The sequence below is a fragment of the Rhipicephalus sanguineus genome, chromosome 3 (assembly GCF_013339695.2).
Source record: "Rhipicephalus sanguineus isolate Rsan-2018 chromosome 3, BIME_Rsan_1.4, whole genome shotgun sequence".
Taxonomy (NCBI): Eukaryota; Metazoa; Arthropoda; class Arachnida; order Ixodida; family Ixodidae; genus Rhipicephalus; species Rhipicephalus sanguineus.
The window spans coordinates 88,760,498-88,784,917 of record NC_051178.1 but is presented as its reverse complement, the minus strand read 5'-3'; the positions used below and the strand labels follow the sequence as shown (position 1 = coordinate 88,784,917).

Genomic DNA, 24,420 nt, shown 5'->3' with positions numbered 1-24,420 from the left:
GTGTGCCCCTTCGTTATCTGGCTCCTTGCACTGTTTTTTTTTTTTTTTTGTTACAATGTTTCGAAACCAACCAGCACACCGACAAGCATTAAAGGGGCCCTGCAACACTTTTCGAGCATGCTCAAAAAGCGCTGCCGATCGGTAGTCGAGGCTCCCGAGAACACGCGAGCCAAATATTATAGCGATGCGCACGGCCTAGAATTTACAATAAATTCTCAAAGTCAGCTGAAAATCGCTCCCTCTTCTCTCGACAAATGATGTATTAGTCCGCAAAATATGACGCGATTGTCGGCAGTTCCACCATTGGCTGATGTTATAATCACGATAACACCGTCATTATTATTTTCGTTGTTAATTTTGAGTTCAATAAGTAGATAATATGTATGTTTATATTCTGTTATCGCGTTAAAAACACCGAACAAACATTAATATTAGCACTTCCGGTCTCACCGACAGCTCGTCTGCTCGTAGTTGCGTGGTTCCGTTTTCTTCGCCATGCGCAGTGCCGAAAACGTGAATATTTCAGTGCTTTTGACCATCGCCGGTTGCCGTTGAGAGTGGCAGCCGTTCGAGCGTTGCGTCGTCAGATGAGAACTGCATCGTCGGCACGTTCTCACGACCGACCGAGGCACGAGCGCAGCGTGTCTCCGATAACAATGCTGGCGTCCGGTAATGGCGGCGCTTCGGGGTCGTCTGCCAGTGCCGTCTTACGAGGCGGTGTATCGGAGTATGGGCCGAAACCGATCTCAGCTGTCATTCGTTCCAAACGAGCGCGCAGGTTTGCTTCCATGGTTGGCAGAGCGATGAAAACACTACGGCGTTCGAGGTGCACACCCAACATTACCAAACCGACGCGCAGTTTTCAAGCACGCGCGATACACAGTGCGATCGGCTCCGCTCGACGAGAACGACGCAAGCCGACCGGAAGTGGCGGCACAGACCACGTGGTTGCGCCCAGACGTCAGAGAGAAAAAAATGAAGAAAAAAACTCCGCCGGCGCTCTTGGGCGGAGCCTCGCTCCTCTGCGCTCCCTCCTTCGACTCGCTGCCTAGCTTTCCGCGCGCTCGCGGCGTTGAGTTGAGGGAGAAAGCTGCGGAACGTGATCTCTATAATTTGGTAACACCACTTAGACTTGACAGATTCGAAAAATTTTTGCGGCATATGACTCGTGAAGAGTCATACGTCAATAATGAGACTATTCCAATATAACTAAGAAAGGTGTTGCAGGGCGCCTTTAACAAAGTGATGTGATGGCTACATAATGTGATGTCATTGTGTCGACATTAGGAAGGCATGGTGATGTCAACAATTTGGCAATCTGTGGCGTCACAATGGCGTGAGAAGGTGATGTTATCACATGAGGATAATTTTTTGCATCACTCGCGTTGACGCCGACGGTTGCTCAACGTGTCTGACGAGGCATCGCAGGCTTTCTCCTTAATAATCTCTAACGCTAAGCAAGCAAGGGCGAACGTTTTTCAGTATTGACAAGCTGTGTCGAATGCAGCTTTGGCTCTAGCCCACATTTATGTACGGAAAAATGGAGCTAAGGCAGGCTTGCGATGAAATCTTCCCACGCGAAGCGTCATAGTCGGTAAAATGGCTTGAATGTTCCACAGTGAAATGGTACAACCCACTACAGAGGATTGACAACTAAATTGAAGGGCGAGGAAAGTATATACAAAGAAATGCACGAGGAAATTGTAAATATTTGGAAACACCCCAAGTTGGGTTAATAATAATATTCGGGGTTGTAAGTTCCAAAACCATAATACTATAAGGCTCCTCATAGTAGGGGGTTCCGAGTTAATTATGACCACCTGGGGTTACTTTAACATAAATCTAATTCTAAGCGTACGGGTCTTACTGCATTTCGCCCGCACCCAAATACTGCCGCCGTCGTCGGTTCTCGGACGTCGGCGTTAGCAATCCGCCACCTTAGCCACTAAGTATCCACGGCTAAGTATCCTAAGTATCCACGACTCGCCGGAACTTGGTTTCACAGCTGAGCTCACCTATTGAATGTCATGGTGTCATATTGGGGAATCAACATCACCATCATCATAATATCTGATTTAGCCAACCTACAACCTTCAGAGAATAGGTATAATACACGCTAGCACAATCTCTAGTTAATACCTCGATCACGCGCAGAGTATGATGACCATTACTACGCAGTGTATTTCCCAAAATGTTAAATTCTCTTGGTAGCATTGGTGTCAAAATAGAAATTATGACCTCGGTAGATGTAATATTGTTGTTCTTTGAAATGCACCCTCCTAGGCAACAAACTCCTACATTTTCGTAACCCATGTGCACCCATAAATATACGTATTCGCTTCTAGCCTGTGATGTTTTCCCATGATAACTGCAGTATCCTGTTTACAGTTAGGTCATGTGTAATTCAGATTTCTGCTCTTGTACTCATTCACATGGTCAGTTTCAGTATATCATGCTTTTTATTTTTCATTTATTTGCCACTACTTCTGACCCATTTCTTTTCAATTAATGGGAACAAGCCAAGCTGCTTGAGTGCAGCTTGTACTCCCACCACCCTACATCCACTACGCATGAAAACAAATATTCACATTCAATTCAATCATCGTCGTCGTCGTCGTCGTCGTCCGGGGTAGCTGCAGTGGGCAGGCTGCTGGCGCGGCGGCCGCGAGGTGTCCCGCGAGGTGTCCCTTCCGCGTGAGACCCTCCGGGGCCACGAGTGACGCCAGACAAGAGCACCGATCAAGGGCGGCTTAGTCAAAATTTCCCTCGCCATGGCCGGAGATGATTTGATGCCCGAGGTGCGACAGGCCATGTGGGACATGCGACGCGCGGGCACACTCTGCGACGGCCTGCTCAAGACGGACGACGGAGGAGAGTTCGCGGTCCATAAGGTCATCATGGCCAGCTGCAGCGAGTACTTCAGGTGGGCAACCTTGGCTGTTCAGAGCGTCGTCGTAAATGCCACATCTGAAGCAATGCCTCACGTTGAGGCCAGTACATATAACCTACATGTTTTGCAAGATGGTGATAGCGTTGTTAAACCCGAAGACAGTTCAGGGACGTACTAGTCTGAGTGCTATTAGAGACTTACGTGTTTACGAACTCCGCAGGCTACTTTACTTGCATGCCATAGGCAACATCCCTATTTTCGTTGGGAAAGTGGCCCTGTTCTCGTGTCTGTCATGCCAAAAAAAAAAAAAAAAAACGTAACACGGGCGTCAACGTAGGCTCGTTGGTAGTTCGTGGCAAAGTTTGGTTGTAGCGCCATGTAGCAAAGTTGCGAAAGTAAAAACAAACAGTCAAACAAACAGAAGCTTATTTTGACGTTGCATGTGTGGATTTGAAGCGCACTGCGCCGTTTATTGCCGTTATCTCTAAAAGTACGACGGCCTGCGTTACTTAGTGTTGCTTTTCTCGAAAGCTGGTGGTAAGGATATGCTTGAGTCTCATTTTATGCGACGGATAATTGTTTATGTAATCACCGCACAGTTAGTTGTGCGAGGGATTGAAAAAAAAATCTACAATAAAATGGGCAACGGCTCCGAGATCTACCGCACACTTTTTGCACGATGGCATACAACTTGTTTGCCTCGGTAAATTGGTGCATGCTAAAGAAGTGAACAAGTTGATCCGTGAAACTTCAGCGACAGTATTAACGCGTTTGTCGCAGGGCGGAGTAGGTCAGTGACAATGTGTCACACGCTTACAACTCCGCCTCATTGCACCCTAGCATCCAAACGCTTGCAGTAGAAGTAATCATAGGGTTTTTCAGGAGCGCCGGAGATCAGCAGATGGTATAGAAAACGGGCCGCAACGCATTAACAAGGCGTGATCACGCTCGAACGCGCTGAGCAATTCCGCTTGCGCAAACCTCTGCCTGTAAGGCGCGTTTCTTGTCGTCTGGAATGTCAATCTGTTTCTTTCGAAAATTTTACAGGACTAGCAGCTGGTGTCAGCGCATCAAGTAGTGATACAATAAGAAAGTCAAGAGTAATCAAGAGGACTAACTGTGCGCTCAACATTAATTTCCAAAGCGTAATTCAAAGCTACGGACATGGACCGCAGGTGTTTAATGCATTAAAACATGAAGTCAGTATACAATTACACAGTGAACCTCTACCGAGCGCTTGACAAAAATGAGAGGAAATTTTATGTGGATCTTTCCGCATGGCTAAACAGTCAATAAAACAAACGCATTCCCGAAAAAGAAAAAGGGAACGATACACCAGCCGATCGAAATGACTGTCAGCTCTCATCGAACACGAAGGGGCGCCTTGGCTTTAGTTTATTCATTTACAAAATTCCTGCAACGCCGTAATGCCATTACTGCATAGGGGTGGAGGATGGCACATAGAAAGTCGACATATTGTAATATAAAATAATATCTGAGGTTTAACGTCCCAAAACCGCGATATGATTATGAGAGACGCTGTAGTGGAGGGCTCCGGAAATTTCGACCACCTGGGGTTTTTTAACGTGCACCCAAATCTAATCACGCAGGCCTCAAACATTTTCGTCTCCATCGAAAATGGAGCCGCCGCTGCCGGGATTCGGTCCCGCGACCTTCGAATAGCCGCCGAGCGCCATAACCACTAGACCACCATGGCGGGGCTATTTTTAAAGACGTTAGCAAAGCTAGTTGTTCTGGAGTGAACTTGGGCGTGTTGGTTAAGCATGATGAACCACACAGCGCGAGTAAACAACGGGGACGCAGGAAGCGATGTGTGTGTTCCCTTCCTGTGTCCCCGTTGTTTACATTAAGCCGAAAGCTTTAGATGCCTCATCGAACGCGAAAATTGACCATCGTCCGGCGGCGTCGGCGCCAGCACATGCGATGTAAAAATCATCCTTACGTGATGACGTTACCATATGATGTCATGAGGTCACAGTTACGTCACATCGCGTGACGTCACATAATGACGCATCACATGACATAGTCGCTAGGTCAAAGGTGGACCGATCACAGAGGTAGTGAAAAACTAAGTGAGGTGCATAAAGCTTGGAACGCCTGCAGTCCTGGAGGCAGCACAAAACGACGTTAGGTGCGGAAAGCTTTCAGTGGGTAGCGGAGCAGCATCAATACGTTGGCTAAGAAGATAGAGAAGATGGATTTCACCTTCGAGTCTTTCTAAGTGAATGCATAAGGGAACCTGTAATTTTCTTTTGTATTCGCCAGTTCAAGGGAGCTGTAGAGACGACTTTCGCTGGACGCTCTAGCAAAATGATCTGGCTAGACGCCATATTTGCCTTTGTAGCTGCACGTCCAGCGCTTATGCCTGACCATTTGCCATGACTGGCATACTCCGTCTCCGCAGGGCACTGTTCGGTTGTCGTAAGAACAAGGCAGGCCGTTGCGAAGTTTTGGTTCCCGGAGTTCTGAAGCAGACCATGGCCATCATCGTGGAGTTCGCGTACAAGCGCATTACGTGGGTGGGCTGCGACAACGTCGAGAGCCTGCTGGAGGCCGCTGACTACCTCTGCGTCATGGGAATAATCAAGGACTGCTGTGACTTCCTTGTCTCAATCATGACTCCCGAAAACTGCATCTCCATACACAACGTCGCCAAGCTGTACAACTGTTCCGACCTCGCTACGAAAGCTTACAAGTGAGTCAGAGGCCGAATTCACAAAACTTCTCTTTCGTAACTGCCCTCTACCATTGGCCTGTTTTAACACGAAAGTGCTCTATGCCGGGGTCCATCAAGATTTGCGTGGCGTATTTCCGTCACGGACATACGTCAGTAAAATGAACGCCATCGAATGGCAAAGAAATAAAAACTATAAGAAAAAGTTCCGTTGACAGGAGTGGAACCCATGACCTCTCGGTCCGCGACGATGGCTGGCGGGCGTTTAGCCCATTGATTTACCGCCAAACACATAACGGAGGCTACATGAACGCGCATGTTCTTTCACACTTTCCTCTTAAAGTGCTCTTGCATGAATGGCTAGATGGATGCTTTGAGCGTCCCCTTTATAACGGGTGATGACATGTGTTCCACCAGGCTCTAAAAGAAAAGAAAATATACGTAACCTTAGCAAAGGTTCAGCTGAATATTCTTAGCTTTCCATATTGTCTAGGAATAATAGCCTTCTTCTATTCATTCTTTGTACGCTGAACCGCTAAATGCCAAACAACTACTTCGGGATCCGATGAGATACGCTTCTCGGCTTTTCTGCGCCGTTGAGCAGCATTTGCGCTCTCCTTTTCCATGGCGTTACCCACCTGCAAACGCCAGTCAGAGGCGCTATCAAGTGGCTCCAGCGCAGTGTCAGACGGCGACTGCACAGCGAAGGCGAATAGCTGCGCGCGCGCCAGTGTGGCTGCCATGGCTACGACGCCACTCCTCTGGAATGCACAGACTGGCAGCGGCGCGTCGCGCGCGCCGGCACCAGTGTGTCTGCCGCGGCTACGGCGCCACTCCTCCCGAAAGCGCAGACCAGCAGCGGCGAAGCGCTAGCGGCGTTGGTGGAGAGCGCGTGAGAAGCCGGCTCCAGTGAGCCAGCTGTGTGACATCACTGATCCTCGCGCATGCGCAGCACGGCTCATGAGGATCCACGTGAAATCGGGTCCGGCTAGGCAAGTTTAGCTAACGCTACAAAACGCGCCGTTGCTGCGACCGTCCCATTCGGCGCGTTTCCAATAGAAGTGTAATTTCGTTTAACACACCGCGAGATGATGCCTTGCTTTAGCCCATGCTTCGCTCATAGAATCCATCCATATCGGCAAAAAGCTCTCCGAAGCATCCATTCATATCGAAAAATAGCTCACCGCGTTTCCAGCTCGCCATGTGAGAATTAATTGCCGGGCTAGAGGGAAGACGCAACGCGCGTACCGTTTCCTTTTGCGTTTCTCGGCGCTTTGGAGGAGTGCATATCGAGTATCAGTGTTCATTATGTGCTTGTTGATGCCATATTTGCGCGGGATTTGCCATATGCGGTGTCCACGTATAACGTCAGCTACCGCAAGGGTTAAATCATGATCATTGGCGTTAGTCGTCGGTATAGGTATGTGCCACTAGGCGTCAACGTGAGTGCGTCCACATCAGGCGGCGCCACATCTGCCAAACAACTATAGAGATTATAAAAGCTCTGATATGCCAACGCAGTAAAGCAATCAATTACTCCTGTGACGACACGTTTCACTTTCGTGTTATACCGATTTCTGTGACACGCGGATCAACCATCTTTTACAGCGAATGCTGTTATGAGACCACAACAAGGGCCATTTTTCGTGCCGTAGTTGTCCGCCGCCTCCGCCGCCACCGGTGTCCGTAACCACTATCGCGCAAAATAACACAAACACGAAATAAGAAAAATATCCAGGATTGTACGAGGTTCGAACCTGGGCCCTTTGCGTGGGAGCCCAGCATTCTACCTCAGAGCCACGCCGGTGCTTGGAACTGCTTTGCAAAAAGGCCCTATGCAGGCTCTATATCGGGAAGGAACCACAATAACATATGTAATGTGGTGTGGTAGAAGAGTAAAATAACAACCATGCGTCACACAACGCGAGACCTCTAACCAGGCGTCACACAATGCGAATTGCGAAGCGAGTGGGTTGTTGAATGCTTGCAAACTATTACAAAAGGCTCTACCATAATTCTTCATCGTCATCAGCCACAGCATCAGCAAAGAGCACATAATGCCGTACAGGTGTTTAGCCGGCACCAAGGTTCTCCGCAGATTGACGAAAAATTGCATAGTGGCTGCTTCTCTACTGCGCAAAAATTACGATGATTTATAGCGTAGTGGGTTCCTCGCAAGTGCACTTCTATTGGTTGCCAAGGAAGGCCATAAGGCTCCCATGATCCATTTCCTAAGGGTCTCAATAAAGTTAATCGCCTCTCTCTGTCTCTTTCTCACGTTAACGCATGTTATAAAGCGTGGTGGGAGAGTTAAATACCGACCGGGTGTCACACAATGTGAATCACATAATTAGTGGGGTGTTTAAAGCTTGCAACCCATTACAAAGGGGTCAGCCATAATTCTTGATCGTCATCAAACGCCGCATCAAGAAAGTGCGCATAATTCCTTACAGATGGTACCACGCTTCTCCGCAGAATGACGCATAATGTCGTGGTGGGCTCTAACAAACTTCAAAAAAATATTATTTGTAGCGTAGTGAGCCCGTTCTTACTGTACTTGTATTAGTAGCCACAAGAGAGTGTACAACGGGCTCTAGAAATGCCGCTTTTCCAGCTTTCACTGTGACTGTGCGGCGCTTTCCCCGACGTCCTGGCGTTTATTCGTTTTCACTTTCGTCTTCATCATTTCCGCTTATTGTGTACAGTGTAAAGGTAACCGAACTCACCCAAATCGAGGTATCGTTGAAGCTTGGCTTCTTAGTTAACGCGTATTTTGCTGGAATTCTCTTTATAGTGTGAGAGCACCCACGACTACATATAGAACAACGACATGCTTAGGACACCTAACCTGCGGACTTGCTGTCGTGGTGAACTACGGTATACTTAAGTTCTCAGTTACGCACATCAACGTTATTTGTATCGCCATAACGATTCTAATATTTGCCATTCAGAGAGAGAGATAGAGAGAGAGAGTAAGCATCTTTATTTGCGAAAGAAGCTTCGGTGGGACGTCCGCATACCAGGATACTTCGTACTCGGGGTACATCTCGGGCCTTCGCGACCACTTGTAGCTGATCCGAATGACACGCTATCATATACATGAGTGGACTGTTTGAAGGATGTTGGACGCACAAAGATGCGTCCTGCTTTATAGCGAAGGTCATCTGTGATCGCGCTGCCAGTTATCTGATGCAGAACTTCATCGAAGTGGCCGAGCGAAGTGAGGAGCTGCTCCACCTGGAGGTAGGCGAGCTGGAGGCCATAATGTCGGACGAGAACCTGAACGTCATCAAGGAGGAGACCGTGTGGAAAGCCGTGATTCGCTGGATCGACTTCGACCGCGACAACAGGAAGCAGTACATCTCCCGCCTGTTCAAGTGCGTTCGCACGGGACTCGTGGATACGGACTTCTTCGTCGAGAAGATCAAGGCGTGCAAATACGTGGCCGAGGACGAGGCTTGCAAGTACGTCCTTCCACGCGCCTTACGATCTCACGGCTGTTACGGTGTTAGCCCAGTGCCTCTCATGTACACTTAGGTTCGGTGGATCTAAGTTTTGAGGATTGGAACCTGCGAAAAAACGACGCCCAGAGGAAATACGTTGCAAACACAGTGATCGGCACCAAGCGGAGAAGAAGCGCATTGCAGAGGAGCTGTGATCTGGGCCTCAAGCCGCAAGAATATGTATCGACTGACCCATATCACAACTCTTCTGCCATGCACCTAAGCCTCTGACATGTGCGGCGGTATTCTGTGGCAGAACACAAGATGTATCGTTCATTTCAGCGTGTGCTCAGGGGCTAAGACCATATATCCTGCGGTGAGCATTGTTGCCGGCTAACCAGCTCTCGAGCTCCATGCAGTCGGCTTAGCGGACTCTTACACTCAACTGTTTGTGGTGAGTGTGAACAAACCATTCAGTTGAGTCTTGCAGAATAACCTTCCAGCAAGCGTAGTCGGTCACCGCGAAGGTGAAGACGAACCTCCGGCAGTGTTGAACCTTGTTCCAACAAGAAGACTTGTGCACCGCCAATAGTTCGAGATACCGGGCAATTTTACATACCCGAACTTTACCATAACACTTGTTTATAATTGGTTTCGCCGTTGATACAAACCCCCGTTTAGTCGCCACGCCACAGAGCAAGCGGTCGACGAAAACCGGCCACGCTGTGAATAAAATATTTTCTCGCGAGTAAGTTCGTTGGTTTCTCGTAAGTGCTAGGAAGATTACATGCGCATTGATTTTTCCACGCAGTACTTCAGCTAGGATTAGAGCGAAGCTTCACGACACGGTCTTGTGCTTGGCGGCGCTCTACAAAGACGTACCATCTCAGGACGTCGAGTAGACCCCCTTTGTGGTTTCGCGTTGTAATCGGTTGTTGAAAGCGTTTCTTTCTTTTTTCTTTTTTTTTCAGAATACTCTAAAAGAATTGCAGATTTTGGCAACTTCGCAGATGGCTCGTTAAGCAGTTCTTTTTCATATCTGCTTCCCCATATGCTTTCAAATGGCCTTCGTGCACCTTGCGCCGATAAACCTGAGTGCTTGGGCCAAGGTTTTGCTGCGCTTCTGTCACTGAAGGATCAAAAAGCGCAAAACACAGAATGTTGCCGGAGCCAACGTTTCGACAGCAGATTTGTCTTCGTCAAATCATTTAGTTGTCGAGAGCTCCGTTGTCATCTCTTCTTCGTCTTCTGTTTCGCCAAATTTTCCGCCTATTTTGTAATCGAACAATTTTGCGTTGTGGCAGCGCGACCTGCATGGCGGACACGAAGATATTGCATTATATAAACAAAGATTCGAAACATTACGCCAATACGCACGTGAACATATACCTATTACGGCCTTGTCGTTTTTTAGGGAAGCTATGCTAACTCGGAAAGCAATAAGCATAAAGCGTAACAAATAACATCGGAATAATATTTGGAGCCATAAATACGAATATTTGATAAGTACAATTACTAGTCATAGATGCCATGGCTAATGAACATTGTGGTTGTCATACTACCTCCTTGGGAGTTTTGCAAGAAACCATGAAATCACGAGAACTTGTTCGCGCATGCGCAGGCCCCTGGTCATAGAGACGCTGCGTTTCCTCTACGATCTGGACGTCATGGTGCACAACGAGGAGGTGCCAACGCCCCTGTTCGCCCGGCCACGCATTCCGCACGAGATGATGTTCGTGATTGGCGGCTGGATGGGCGGTGGGCCGACGGCCTTCGTCGAGACCTACGACACGAAGGCCGACCGATGGATTGACGTGCGTTCGCCCATAAATTGTATGCCCGTCTTTTTTAGCGCACACGCGCCACACGAATGAAGCGTTTACCGCAGCAGATGTGTCGCACAGTTTCCCTCTATTACCTCGCTGCTTCCAAAATTCCATAGCTGTACATTTGATACTGTGACATCACACGTTCACACGAACACGCTGTGGGCGGAATAGCTATCGAAAGGAGAGTGGATGGCAACATCTCACTTCTGCTACCGACCTCACAGCGTCAAAATGCGTTAAAATTTCGCTAGCGCTGGGTATTCGCAATCCGGCGGAAAGCCGTTGCGTGCATGTTTGCCGACGTTCTCAGCGAGCGCGGTCATCATGAGCCATGAGGAGGTGAACAGTAATTCACGTGCTAGAGCAGAGTAATCATCTGTAGCATATGACGCACTACCTTTTAGCACGGCGAAGCCCAGTAGAGCGAGCGAACCACGACTGCTGAGCGACCGGCCGCGGCACGAAGCCTGAACGTAGCACTGAAGTATATCAGTACAGCGTGACACACGTCATAACGAGGGCTGGCTAAATAGGTTTGCCTGCTGTAGATGCTCGTATAGCCAACACGGCAGCACCGTTAAGATATTTTATGATATTCGAGTTTTCGTTATGTCAAATTAGTCCTTTTTTGGAGCAGGTGAACAAATTGAAAGCGCGTCTGGTTGATTTCCTAACATTCAATTTGGGTTTTCCTTCAATATGGTGGCGCTAACATAAACTACTTCAGCATCCTTTCATTCACTTAGTTTTAATGCGATCATTATTAGCAGCAATGTTTTATATGGGTCAGGATAACTGTTGCCATTGGGAGAGTACCGGCTCTACTGACGGCCGCTTCAAAGCTGCTCCGACACAACGTAGAAAACAAAAGAGGATTTTGTGCCTACTGTGGATGGCTGGTTTCCTAATTCCAGGAAAGCATGGTCCTCTGTTATGGTTTCTAGCATAAGGCGGTCTTTGTGGTCTTGACTAGTCAGCAAAGCCTATCAAGACCACTGGTCATCGATTGGCGGTGGGTCTTGAGGAGTTCTAGGATATTTCTTGCATTCCCACACTATGTGGTACACACGTCCAGGCAGTGTTTGCAGTTTCTTGTATAGGCGCTTGGATGCGCCGCATGTAACAATGTGCCGAGAAAAGCTGAATACATGACAATAAAGTCACGTAAGCCTACAAGCAGAGGTATATGTAGAGGCGAGCGCGCGAGTTCGTCCACCTGGGACCGACCTAGCGAGTGAGTCGTGTTTTATATAACGTTTTCTGCGCTTGTGCAGGTAGACATCGCCGACCCTCTAGGACCCCGCGCATACCACAAGTGCGCAGTGGTCGGCTACGAGATCTACGTCATCGGAGGATTCAACGGCGAAGACTACTTCAGCAGTGTGCGATGCTTCAACGCTCACACGAAGGAGTGGCGCTCTGTGACGCCCATGCACGTCAAGAGGTGCGGTAGACTCGTTTGTACCTTTACAATGACACCCATGTTGAAGCAGTGTGCCAAAGGCAGCGCGGCATATCACAATGGGCAAAAAGATATAAGGGTGCAAGGACAAGCACCTGTGCTGGTTGCCTTAATTTTTTGTCTGTTGTCTGCAGCTCTGTATCTTTGGAAATCGCATACAGATTGACATATGAAATAGTGAAAAGCGGTATTCTTATGAGGTTCGCGAGAAGTGAGATTAAGGTCTACAATATAATCGCTGTGTAAAGCGTTTATTTGACTCGGCGATCGGCACTCGGCGACAATGTGTAATGGCGGCAGTTAAGGCAGAGCACGGACTCCCAGCTCGATCGGCGTTCTGTCAGAAAGGAGTCGAAGAAGACGACCCAGTAGGAGGCGCTGCAGAGGGCAAACCATTACACAGTTCCAAGGCTTCACTACAATTACCACGGGCACGAAAAGTGAGCCGGCCGACGACCTAACAGCTTGTCACTATGAGCAAGTCATGGTAGGCCTTGAGGCTCTCCACGCTGACAATTTTGCCCCTTTGACAGAGTACGTCCGAAGATGATTTCATGGGTTTGGTCAGGTAGTTGACAGGAGATGTGCGTTGGACAACACGGCAGGTGCCTTCGTATTTGGGCAGTAGTTCGAAGAGAGCCTAGTTGCAGTGGTCGAGAGTGACAGCCGTACTAGCGCTCCAGGGAGGAACGGGCGCGCAGAAGTGGTGGTGTCACCGCGAATGCTGTTCTGCTGCTCCTGTTCATGCATTGTAAATTTCTGGCCAAGCTCGCGACACTCTTCTGGAAGCCCGGCTGCGGCAGAAATATGTGCACACTCATTTTAGACGTAGGTGACGAAGGGCAGAATGGCATCCCAATATGTGTGATCGGCGGCGACGTACATTGAGAGCCTAGCGACGAGCGTACGTTAAAGCGTTCAGTGAGGCCAGTCGCCTGCGGTTTGTAAGCAGTAGTTTCGCGGTGAACAACATGGCACTCTTTGAGAATGGCTTCGAAGACTTCCGACAAGACGACAGGACCTTGATCGCTGAGAAGCTCCTGGGGGAACCGTGACGCAGTATAAATCGGTAGAGCAGGAAGGAGGCAACATCGCGCGCTGTAGCGGCTGAGAGGGCGGCGGTTTCGGCGTATTACGTGAGATGGTTAACAGCGACGATGGCCCAGTGGTTACCAGCCGACGTCAGAGGAAGTGGTCGCGCTGCGACCACTTTGTCGTCGCGCTGCGTAGGCGGATCTTTGAGGCCACGTAGAAAGAAGCGCGTGGTACTTAGATGTGATCCGCCAGGTGTCGCAGCGATGCGAGTTGCTCATAATAAAACCGTCCGCTTTTTCAGTGATATCGTCTAATTAATGTTCATTATTTACCCTTACAGTATGTAGGCCCTTACTTTAAGTAACCGCGTGCTCCAATATTTTACCTATCCAATATAACTGTTAACTTGAACCAGAACGGCTGATTTTGTAAGAGTTTACTTTTTGAAGCCTTTTACTGAGTTTTCCAAAGGCCGGAAGTAAGTTCTCGACTGGAAATGCTTGGAAGGCAGTCGTTGTTCGTGTCATTAATAAGGTCAAACCCGCATGACCCTGCATAGGTGCTACGTCAGCGTGGCCGTGCTGGACGAAATCATCTATGCCATGGGCGGGTACGACGGTCGGCACAGACAAAACACGGCGGAGAAGTTTGACCACCGTACAAACCAGGTACTTCAGCTGTTTTTCGAACCTTAACACATATGTGCCTGCACAGTACAATCCCAACTATTTTGCCAAGGATATACATATTCATTTTTGCTCTGATATCTCCAACGGAATGACTCACCGTTGATCCAGACGTTGAGAACCTGTAAAGATGTAGTGCGAAATTCTAAAGGCGGGGTCATTTTCTGAAGACGTGGTGAAATAGAGCTTTATTTTGTACTACAAGTAGATAATGTAGGGGGAGGGGCTGAGTGCGGTGGGAGTTTATTATTTTTTGGAAAAGGGGGGGACCATGAGGCGATGCGAAGCCGGAGCACTTGCACGATCGCGTTCCGTTGGCGTTCGCTAAGCATGCTAACGACCTCGCGTCGTGGAACGCGAAGAGGAACGCTACGCTCGTCGTGTCTTCCCTCTAGCCTGGCCGTGAATTCTCACAGGGCGAGCGGGGAACGCGGTCGACAGGCGCGCGAGACGGGGGCAGTGTAGGAGAGGAGAGAGAGGGGGAGGGAACGCGCATGCGCTGGCGCTCATCGCGGCGTTGCGCAGGAGAGAATTTCGGCATGTCGAGTCCGCGTTTCAGAAGAGGAGTGGAGAGGGGGAGGGAAGAGGGGGGAGTGGAGAGGGGGAGGGAAGAGAGGAAGTGGAGAGGGGGAGGGGAGTGGAAAGGGTTTACGCGTGCGCAGCAAGGGTGATCACGCCGCACACCACCACCACCGGTTTGAACTCCGCTATAAGATGCTTCACATCTAATAAGCGATAACTGCGCCACCCTGTGATAGACACCAACCCCTCCAGGTGACACAGAAGCATGTTCATATTTCGCGAGGTGAAATTGTTCCAAGGCACCACCTTGGCTTAAAGACAACGTGACAATGGTCCGCTGACACTAGTGACACATCCTCCTTACGTGTGTAGAGTCGCAGCGCCAGTGGGACACTACACACTACAATAGTGGTGTGACACTAGTGACACTGGTGCCCATCCTGCAGCCTGTGTCGTAGCAAAGGAAGCCGACCCCTGAGAAGGCATGACGCTCTCATTTATTCAGTCGGTGCACAAGCTTTCGCGTTCGGCGAACGCAAGATTTTTACAGCTCTTCGAGACAAAAGTAAATTGTTACACATGTCCGAGCAGCACGTGCTGTCTACTATTCAAATTAAGAAATCCGTGATGTAGAAATAATACAATAAAACGAACGTTAGTTAAATACCCCCTCCTTCCCTCACCTGCAACATATAAACACCGTCATGTACACGAATAATTTAATACAGCGAAGTTTCGAAGCGTCGGGCTATTTGCCTGTATCGACGATCACTCTCCGCAGTTTCCTCGCAATCTTTATTGTGTCGTATAAGTATATTCCAACAAACACCGATTAAAGTACGTTTTTTCGAAAGTGAGTTTACCATATACGGGGTGTCTTTTTTGGGCGGCCAACAGAGATTTTTTTCTAAAATGCTGTGACAGTTAGGCCTCTGTCATCCTGTCATCTTCGGAAACGAACTCTATGGCGAGGCGGAAATACCTTACCAACCCTAAAGTGAAACTAAGATGAGTAATTGAGAAAAACTCGCTAATTAACTTTTTAAATGATTAACTTGAAGGCCGTTCTTTATATTGAAGAGTTCTAAAATGTCACGCCCACATTTTACAGATCGCAGAAAAGCACCGGTAATTCGAGATAACAATCAACGATATTGAATCAACAATATATGTTTTTTTTTTGTAAACTCGAAAGAAGGGCAAACAACTCGTTCGTTCGTCTTCTAGAAGCAGCGCCGCAGTGGCTGCTGCCTATATTTAAGCTGTGCAGTGAAATAAAAACTGGAAATTGCGGTTTCCTTGGGTACAGCGCGAAACAAACAGATAAGCACTACACCCCAAACGCAAAGTATAAGCGGTCCATTTGGGCATTTAAGACGATTTCCCGTTTTTCCTGTCTATATTCTGCGGCGACGCGCCTTTTTTTCGAAAATCGTCACGTGAGTTTCCGGTATGCCGTAACAGGGCTGCCGGAATTCCTGCGCGCCCGGTGCACTCGCACTCGGTTTTGGTTTCGCCTCGATCGAGGTTTCCAATTTTGGTGATTATTATCTCGAACTGCGTGCGTTTTTCTACGTTTTTTTTAATGGGCATGCCATAACTGCCACACGCTACAACTCTTTCATATAAACTACTGCCCTGAAGTTAATCACTAAAAAGCCAACTGAGGAGCATTCTTTTATTTACTAATTTCAATGCAACTTTAGGTGCGGCAAAGTTTTTCCGCCTCAGCATAGAGTTCGCCTGCAAAGACGACAGGGGCCTGACTGTCATAGCATTTTAACACGAAAGTGTTTTATGTCGGGTTCCACCAAGAGTTCAGTGACGTATTTCCGTCACGGAAATGACGTCGAAAAAGCTTACACGATCAGATGTCAAAGAAAAAAAGGCTCCGTCAACGGGCATCGAACCCAAGACCGCTCGGTCCGCAACAGATGCCGGGCACGCTATCCACTGCATCACGGTAACAGACTCTGCAGACTTTACAAACGCGCCTTTTATATTTGCCACTCTCTCGGTCGGCGGGGTGCTGTTGCCCTCTGGGAGCGGTAAAATAAAGTAATTCGTCATTACTGTGGCCTCCGCCAGTAGCGCCTGCAAAGCGTTACACGTCCGTCCCATTCGGCGCGTTTTCAATAGAAGTTCAATTTTGTCAATGCCTGAACACACCGCGAGGTGGCGACCTTATACCCCAAGCGTCGTAAAAGCGTCGGCCTCGCTCATAGCATCACGCTAATCCAAACCAAAAATAGCTCTGCGACGCGCGCCTGCCTCACCTGGCTGTTAGACCGCGTTCCCCGCTCACGCGCTCACCCTGAGAAAAATCGCGGCCGGGGGGTGACACGACGCGCTTTGCGTTTCCCTCTAGTCCGGTCGTGGTGTTCAATCACATTTTAACATGCCGCGGGATGGCGACCAAGTTCTGCGTCCAATATGCGCCGCTCTTCTGGCTATCACACCTCGTTTTCTAATTACGCTTTCACCATTAACTACTACAGCTACCACAAGGCTTTGCGTAATCATTCAACATGGACGTTAGTCGTCGGGATGGAGATGTACCACCAATAATCAAAGTGGGTGCATCCACGTTAAACGGTGCTATAGCCGCCAGACATCAATATACATTGTGCAAACTCTCTTATATCAATGTACAGTAAACACGCAGTTACTTCTGTAAGGGCACGCTTTACGTTCGTGTTATTCCGATTCCTATACCGGAGGGATCAACCACCTTTTTACAAAAAATGTATTCTCTGAAAAAAAAAAACAATACACCCTGCAAATCTTCTGTATGCATAGACGGCTCTGAGCAAGTGTGAAGGTGTCAATTCTGGTGACTTCACGCCTCAGTATGGATTGTTGTGATGTCGTCAGGCACTAAAACATTCAAAATGGCCGCTTGTGCGTCACCAACGGAGTCACGGAGCAGAGCGGTGTAAAAACATCACGATGGTAGAGTGTACTAGAACAGGGGAGTGCTCGGAACGAGCTTCGAAAAGTGAAGCCCAAACAGGATCAATCCGATAGCGGCGCTGCTATCGGTAATCTGCAATGTGTCATCGTTTAAGAGTTGCGCGCGGCTCCGCCGAAGTGGTGCAGGGATAGAATACCCGCTTCCCACTCAAAAGGCCCGGGTTTGAATCGTAGCTGTACATGGTGAGGCTTCATTCTTAGTGTCACCTTGTATAGCTGTAATAGTTTTCTTTGTTTCTTAAAGCTAGCTTCTGTTGCTACGTGCTGCTTCCAAAAGTCACGCAAGGTGTAAAGTAAAATAGGAGACATTTGACAGTGAGCGCAGTTATTTGCAGCGCCACCGCCCGGGATTGAACAAAAACGTAAAGTATGGCCTCCAAGATATTCCGAATACGAGAGTCGAAATCAGATTTCACAGTTTACGCTACTTTTTGAGACGACGACACATTGCAGACTACGGATCGCAGCCTCACAGGCGGATTGACCCTGTTTGGACTTCACTTTCTATACGTTGGTGCTGTGTCCGTACCGAGCACTCCCCTGTTCAAGTACACTCTAGCGATAGCTTGCGCAAGCACGTGACGAGAAGCGCATGCCGTGCTGTGACGACAGGGTATAGTACGAACCGAAACTAGCTTTTCAAAACCTACTGTAATTACGTTTAGATGCGAAGCATCTTATGACTGAGTTCAATCCGGTGGTGGTGGTGGTGTGGGGCGTTGCCACCCTTACTGCGCAGGTGCATCCTCCTCCTCCTCTTCCTATCTCCTCTGCTACGCTCCCCCCTCTCGCGCGCCTCATTCTCTCCTGCGCAACAGCCGCGATGAGCGCCCGCGCATGCGCGTCCCCTCCCCCTCCTCTCCTCTCCTACGCTCCCCCCTCGCGTTCCCCGCTCACCCTGCGAGAATTAACGGCCAGGCTAGAGGGAAGACACGGCGCGCGTAGCATTCCTCTTCGCGTTCCAAGACGCGAGGTCGGTAGCATGCCCAACGAACGTCAACGGAACGCGATCGTGAAAGTGCTCCGGGTTCGCATCGCCTCATGGTCCGCTTTAGAGTGATATGGTGTAATTTTTTTAATGTAGATTCACGCTTACCAGTAGATGTTCTAAGCTCTTGAAGGCTTGGCCTTTATCTTACGCAAAAAAGTCACAACTAAAATGTTTCGTGTAGGTACCCCTTTAAGCTCGATTTCTTGGTACCGGGCTGTGTTGCCTGGCTCGCAGTGGACCATGATTGCGCCCATGCACATGCAACGCAGCGACGCGTGCGCCACCACGCACGGCGGCTACGTGTACGTGACGGGCGGCTTCAGCGGCAGCGAGTGCCTCAGCTCGGCCGAGAGGTACGACCCGGGGCCAGGCCAGTGGACCATAATCGCGACCATGCGGTTCCGTCGAAGCGGCGTCGGCTGCATCGGATTCCGCGACTGCATTTATGCCGTCGGTGGTTTTAACGGGTCCTCGAGGCTGTGTTCGGCGGAGAAGTACAACCCGGAGACCAACATCTGGGTGACACTGCCCAACATGAACTCGCCGAGGAGCAACTTCGCCGTTGCCGTGAGTGCGCGGAATTGAAGCAGCGCGCTTCGCTTGCTACCCTGCGACGCCGCTTGGCTCTTGTAGAAGAGTGGCTTGCTCTTTATTTAATGGTGCGTACAAGGCCACGTCTTATAAATAAATCAAGAACCCGGTAACGCGGCACCCGCTGGATTGGGAGAAAATTTTCGTTAGGTGACGTTATCATTCTTATATTTCATAGTTTTCTTCGCGACGTATTCGGGATATTTGAAGTCGAATAACGAACCTGTACGTATGTTGTTTGTACCGAGCATCGGTCGCGGATTGCTCTAGATCAGGGGTCGGCAACCTGCGGCTCGCAGGGCAGTATTATGCGGCCCCCGGTGCGACGTCAAATCCCTCCCCCCCCCCCATTCTAACCGATGAACACCTCTCGACTAAGCGATGAATCCACGACTTTCTGCCTCTTGCGGTGAGCAACCTTGATATAGACATTCGCGAGTTCGCTAGCAATGTTCAACACCAATACTCGCATTTAAAGAGTTTTTTTACTTGGGTGTAATCTATGCTTAAAGATTGCAACATTGTGATGGGCCTGCTAAAATAAACATGGTTTCTATTCCGATTTATTATAGCATTATTGTCAAATCGCCAAATTTGTCGCTTTCTTTATTTTATTTATTTATTTATTTATTTATTTATTGTACCCTCAGGGATTTACAGTATTGTAGAGGGGAGGGGCAAAGGAAAAAAACAACAGAAGATAACATTCCAACTAAGACATCTGAAATACAATCAATACAGGAAATGGTTAAAATAAAATAAAATAATACAAGAAGGCATATTTAACAGAAAACCACCATACATACACAGGAAACCAAAAGCATAGAAAAGAGAAGTCGCGGTATCACGTAAGCATGAAATGAAATCAAAGTGACGTATTTATTACATTTCGCAATGTGCCAGGGTTAGTAATATTGACGACTGATGCAGACAGGTGATTCCAGTCGCGGAACATTTTCAGAAGAAAGAAATCGGAGTACGTTACCATGAAGCTACGAGGGATGTGTACTTTGTTGCTGTGATCTAAACGATATGATATGAATGATGCAGGCTGTATTAAACGCGATTTTAAAATGTGATTGTGATGATATATTTTGTGAAAGATACAAAGGCGTGCTAGCTTTCTGCGTGGGGCAAGTGGCGTAAGGTTAAGGGTGACTTTCATGGCAGATACACTGGATGTTCCATGACAATTTGATAGGACGTAACGTGCCAAGCGATTTTTAACTCCCTCTAGCTTGTTTATTAATGTTATTTGGCCGGGATCCCATATGAATCAAGCGCATTCTAACACACGCGTTAATAACTGATAAATAACTGTTTCTTTAATGATGATGGTGCAAGAGGAAAGTTAAGTTTTATGTAGCCTAGCGTGTGATTATACTTAGTTAGTGCATAGTCAATGTGATCGGACCTGGACAGGGTGTTAGTAATGTTGACACCAAGGTACTTATATGACCTGACGTATTCGAGCGGGATTGAATTCAAAGAATATGAGTAGTTAGATGAATGCGTGTGGTTACGAGAAACTTTCATTCTTTTACGTTTAGAAGTGTTAAGTTCCATTTTCCAGACATAGCAGGAACGCAAAATGTGATTGAGGTCATATTGAGCGGCTTCGGAATGAAAGTCATCGGTTTCATTGCGGTAAATAACGCAGTTATCTGCAAAAAGGCAAATAGGAAAAGTTTTGTTAGACAAATAATTGATGTAAAATAAGAATAGTAGTGGGCCCTGAACAGAACGGTGTGGCGCACCGGAACGCACAGGTATTTCAGAAGAGTCAGTATCGTTAGCGGAAACAAACTGCGTGGGGTTAGAAATTCTTTTATCCAAGCAAACAACAAATAGTCAATGCCTAAGGATTGTAATTTTAGTAACAGCAGCTGCTGGTTAACCCCCTTTGTCAAATGCTTTCGTAAAATCTAAGAAACTATACTCAGTCACCACGCCTCTGTCCGAAGTACCATGCGAATCATGAGGAAATATAATTACTTGCCTGCAAGTCTTCCCCGCCCTCTTACGCACATACACACACCGCAAATATTTGCCGTGCGGCCCCGGCTTGCTGCAACTCGGCCCTCCGCCTCAAAAGATTGCCGACCCCTGCTCTAGAACATGTTTGGTGGTGTTCACCTGGTTATGTGACAAAGATAAAAAAAACTCGCGCCAGTTCCACAGCGTGAAAACTGTACAAACTGAGGAGCAGTGCTGAGGATTCGCCTGCCTCTGTTGACGCTCGGCTTGTGTTTGTCCGAGTTGAAGCTGCATGTCCGCTTCTCTTGGTTGGTACTTGGCTTGCGTCTGAGTCTTCCGAAGCGGAGGGTTACCTCGAATTCGCTGGAGTTTTGCTTCCACTTTTCTCTTATGTATCTCTGCGTCTAACTCCCGGCGTTGGCGTTTCGCTATCGCTTCTCTCGCTCGGACAGACGAATTAGCCCTTCGACGACGCTGGCGTTCACGTCAAGCGCGCGCTAACGTTCCAAACATGCAGCCTGCTCGGTGTTCATGGCGAGAAAGGAAACCTTCGTTTGTGATACAGTGGCGCGCACTCTTGACCTATTTTGCTATTGACTTGTCTTGTAGCGCCGTCGTCTCACTTATTTTGGTGTGGGCTTGATCTGCAGCGCCGCCTTTTGACCTATTTTGATATTGACTTCACCTTTAGCGCCCTCTTCTGGGCTAATATTGTACTTTCAGCGTCACGAAATGAGACGACAGCTCCAGCTCCTAAAGTGCTCCGCACTTCAATGTTGCAGCATACCCATACGAACTGTTTGAATGTGGATACGGCAAAGCTCCTTCTAATCTTCGCCATTTACCCAATGTTCTAATGTGCACGACACTTCCTGGGCCTCTTCCGTCAATTTTTCCGAATGGGGTAATAGGTCCCTAGTCTCGATGATTATTTTTGACCGAGCTTGTCTCAGACGCTTTCGTTAACGAGGCTATGTAACTATGCATCGGAAGGTATTGAAGTACAGACAGCGGAAAGCGGAAGTCAACGCGATGGACCTAAGTGGAATATGGAGTCGAGAAACTTGCAGTGCGTACCCGGAAGTCACTTGCCCGACCGGAAGTGGCATAAGGGAAGTTAGGTATGATACTGTTCGATCTGCTGCAGTTTATTTTTAAGCATGACCTATTCGGTTAGACAGCAGCAGGCACGGTCAGCAAGAACCGCAGAGGTTCAACAATGGAAACTTCGCTATGAACCCTTAGATGGACTCATCATATATAGTGGATATGATAGTCTGTACGAATGACAAAAGAGATGAAATGAACAGAAATGCCACTTTTGATGAATGAAAGTGTGCAAGTCTGCTCGTGACGCGTGCATGCGCCGGTTTTGAGGCATAAGTCACATTTAAAATACGTTATTTCATACGCGACAGACGTTCAGCGGAAGATTGATACGTGAAGTGGTGGGGAATCGTAGAACAGAGGATGTCGCTGGAGCGAACATTTGGACATGTGGGCTTGTCCTCGTCAAGACAGCTTCGCTGCTGCTTTGACGAAGAGAAGTCCACTTGTCGAAACGTTGGCTTCAGCTGAAACCTCTGTTGTACGATTCCTCATTATGTTTTACCTCTTGTTACTCAATCAGTGGCGTTAAAAAAACGACTGAAGGCAACAAACCCCTCACGAACGACACGCATTCAGGAAATGCTAAAGTCGCGCAACGTGGTTAGTGACCTGGCAATGCGTGAGTCACCATCAACTAGCGTTTTAAGAGTATTTCTGTCGTATCACGTGACTCAGCCTTCATTATAGCGACACCGAGACGTGGCAGAACGGGTCAGAGGTGGTGCCGACATCTTTTGAGGCTGTCTTCTACGAGAACATGTTGCAAACGCTAGTGGCCGCATACAGCTGTTTCTGAGGCAATCTAATAACTCACAGATGAAAACTTTGTATGGCAGCAGCGGAGAACTACGTTGTCGGACGCTCTGATATATGTTTAGCCCTTATGACCAGTTACACTGGCGAAACAACAAAAGGATACATACAAGATCAGCACCGACTTCCAACAGTGTGAGCAGGTCCATGTGCGTCTGAGAAATGCATGTTTGGTCTCCGTGAACACTTTTCGGTTGCGGTAAAAGTTACGGTTGTCACACTGACTTGAACATAGTCTCACTTCCATGAAGATACATTACAATTAAAAATATTCATCGCGATGGGGAGGCTGGAAGTTAGGTGGGCATGATCGTAACATAACAGCGCAAAGAAACAACCAACTAGCCCTATTTGCCACCACACATTAGTTGGGCAAATGAGATTTCGTAGTTTGCTGGGATAGCGTGGTCGCAGCAAGCACAGGACCGGGTTGATTGGTGGGACACGGGAGAGGCTACGGTATTTTCGGACGCGCTTCAAAAACAAGGACACAGAGAGGCACATAAACCACAAACAAAAGCGCTGTAACAACTGAAGTTTGTTTGAGCGTCCCGCCTACATTTTACATGCATACTTCAACCAAATGACGTATGGTATGGCACCATCGAGTTAAGGAACTTGCGCTGCAGAATTGTCCCTGCAGTGGGCGTAGTCAGGATGATGATGATGTCTGTTCTCTTTCGTCCATGTTCGTCACACCACTCTTTCGAACATTCCAGAGCGCACTTAAACTGATTCGAACTCTGTTCGTACAACAGGTCATCGACAACCTCGTGTTCGCCATCGGCGGCTTCAACGGCGAGAGCACGACAAACCTCGCCGAGTGCTACGACCCCGTCACCGACCAGTGGTACGAGGCCACGGACATGACCGAGGCCCGGTCGGCCCTTGCCGCCTGCGTCATTTCCGGCCTGCCCAACATCCGCGACTACGTCCACCAGCGCCGCGACAACCTGATGGAGGAGAAGCGCCAGAAGATGCTCGAGATCCTCAGGCAGCGCTCCGGTCACCACACGCGGGATAGCAACAGGAACGACTAGAAATGCTGGAAGAGGACCGCGGCGTTAGTGTGGGCCCTACGGAGCGTAAAATTAATGGTCGACGGACGCGTAGGCCAGCATATTGCCATGGCTATAGGCGCGTCCCAATAATACGATCACGTAGTCACGTAAAGGACTGTACCGTCAAATTAGGCGCGTCTCGTTCATGGAACAGGCGTGTTTTCTGTAAATCATAACATTATCACGTTGTCCGTGGCTTAATGTCAATTGATATGATCTAAGAGCTGTATTATGTACACGCGGCAGTTAAAAATCCAACTAGGAATAATAGTTCTTTGCTGCCCGTGCGACCACACAGAAAATTTGTGGCCATCGCTGCATTGCGAACATCGCTATACTTGT

General features: G+C 48.4%; 1 protein-coding gene across 1 annotated transcript in view; it reads left to right on the top strand.

The window, feature by feature from the left end:
• Positions 1-24,120, top strand: part of LOC119385010 (kelch-like protein 10) — a 219,584-nt gene extending 195,464 nt beyond the window's left edge. Inside the window, exons 2-8 of the mRNA XM_037652587.2 lie at positions 5,316-5,606; positions 8,768-9,049; positions 10,650-10,842; positions 12,132-12,301; positions 13,914-14,022; positions 18,761-19,093; positions 23,776-24,120. Of these exons, the coding sequence (XP_037508515.2) occupies positions 5,316-5,606; positions 8,768-9,049; positions 10,650-10,842; positions 12,132-12,301; positions 13,914-14,022; positions 18,761-19,093; positions 23,776-24,057 (1,660 nt within the window). The 3' untranslated portion in view covers positions 24,058-24,120. The remainder of the gene's footprint in view (positions 1-5,315; positions 5,607-8,767; positions 9,050-10,649; positions 10,843-12,131; positions 12,302-13,913; positions 14,023-18,760; positions 19,094-23,775) is intronic.
• The last annotated feature ends 300 nt before the right edge of the window (positions 24,121-24,420 follow it).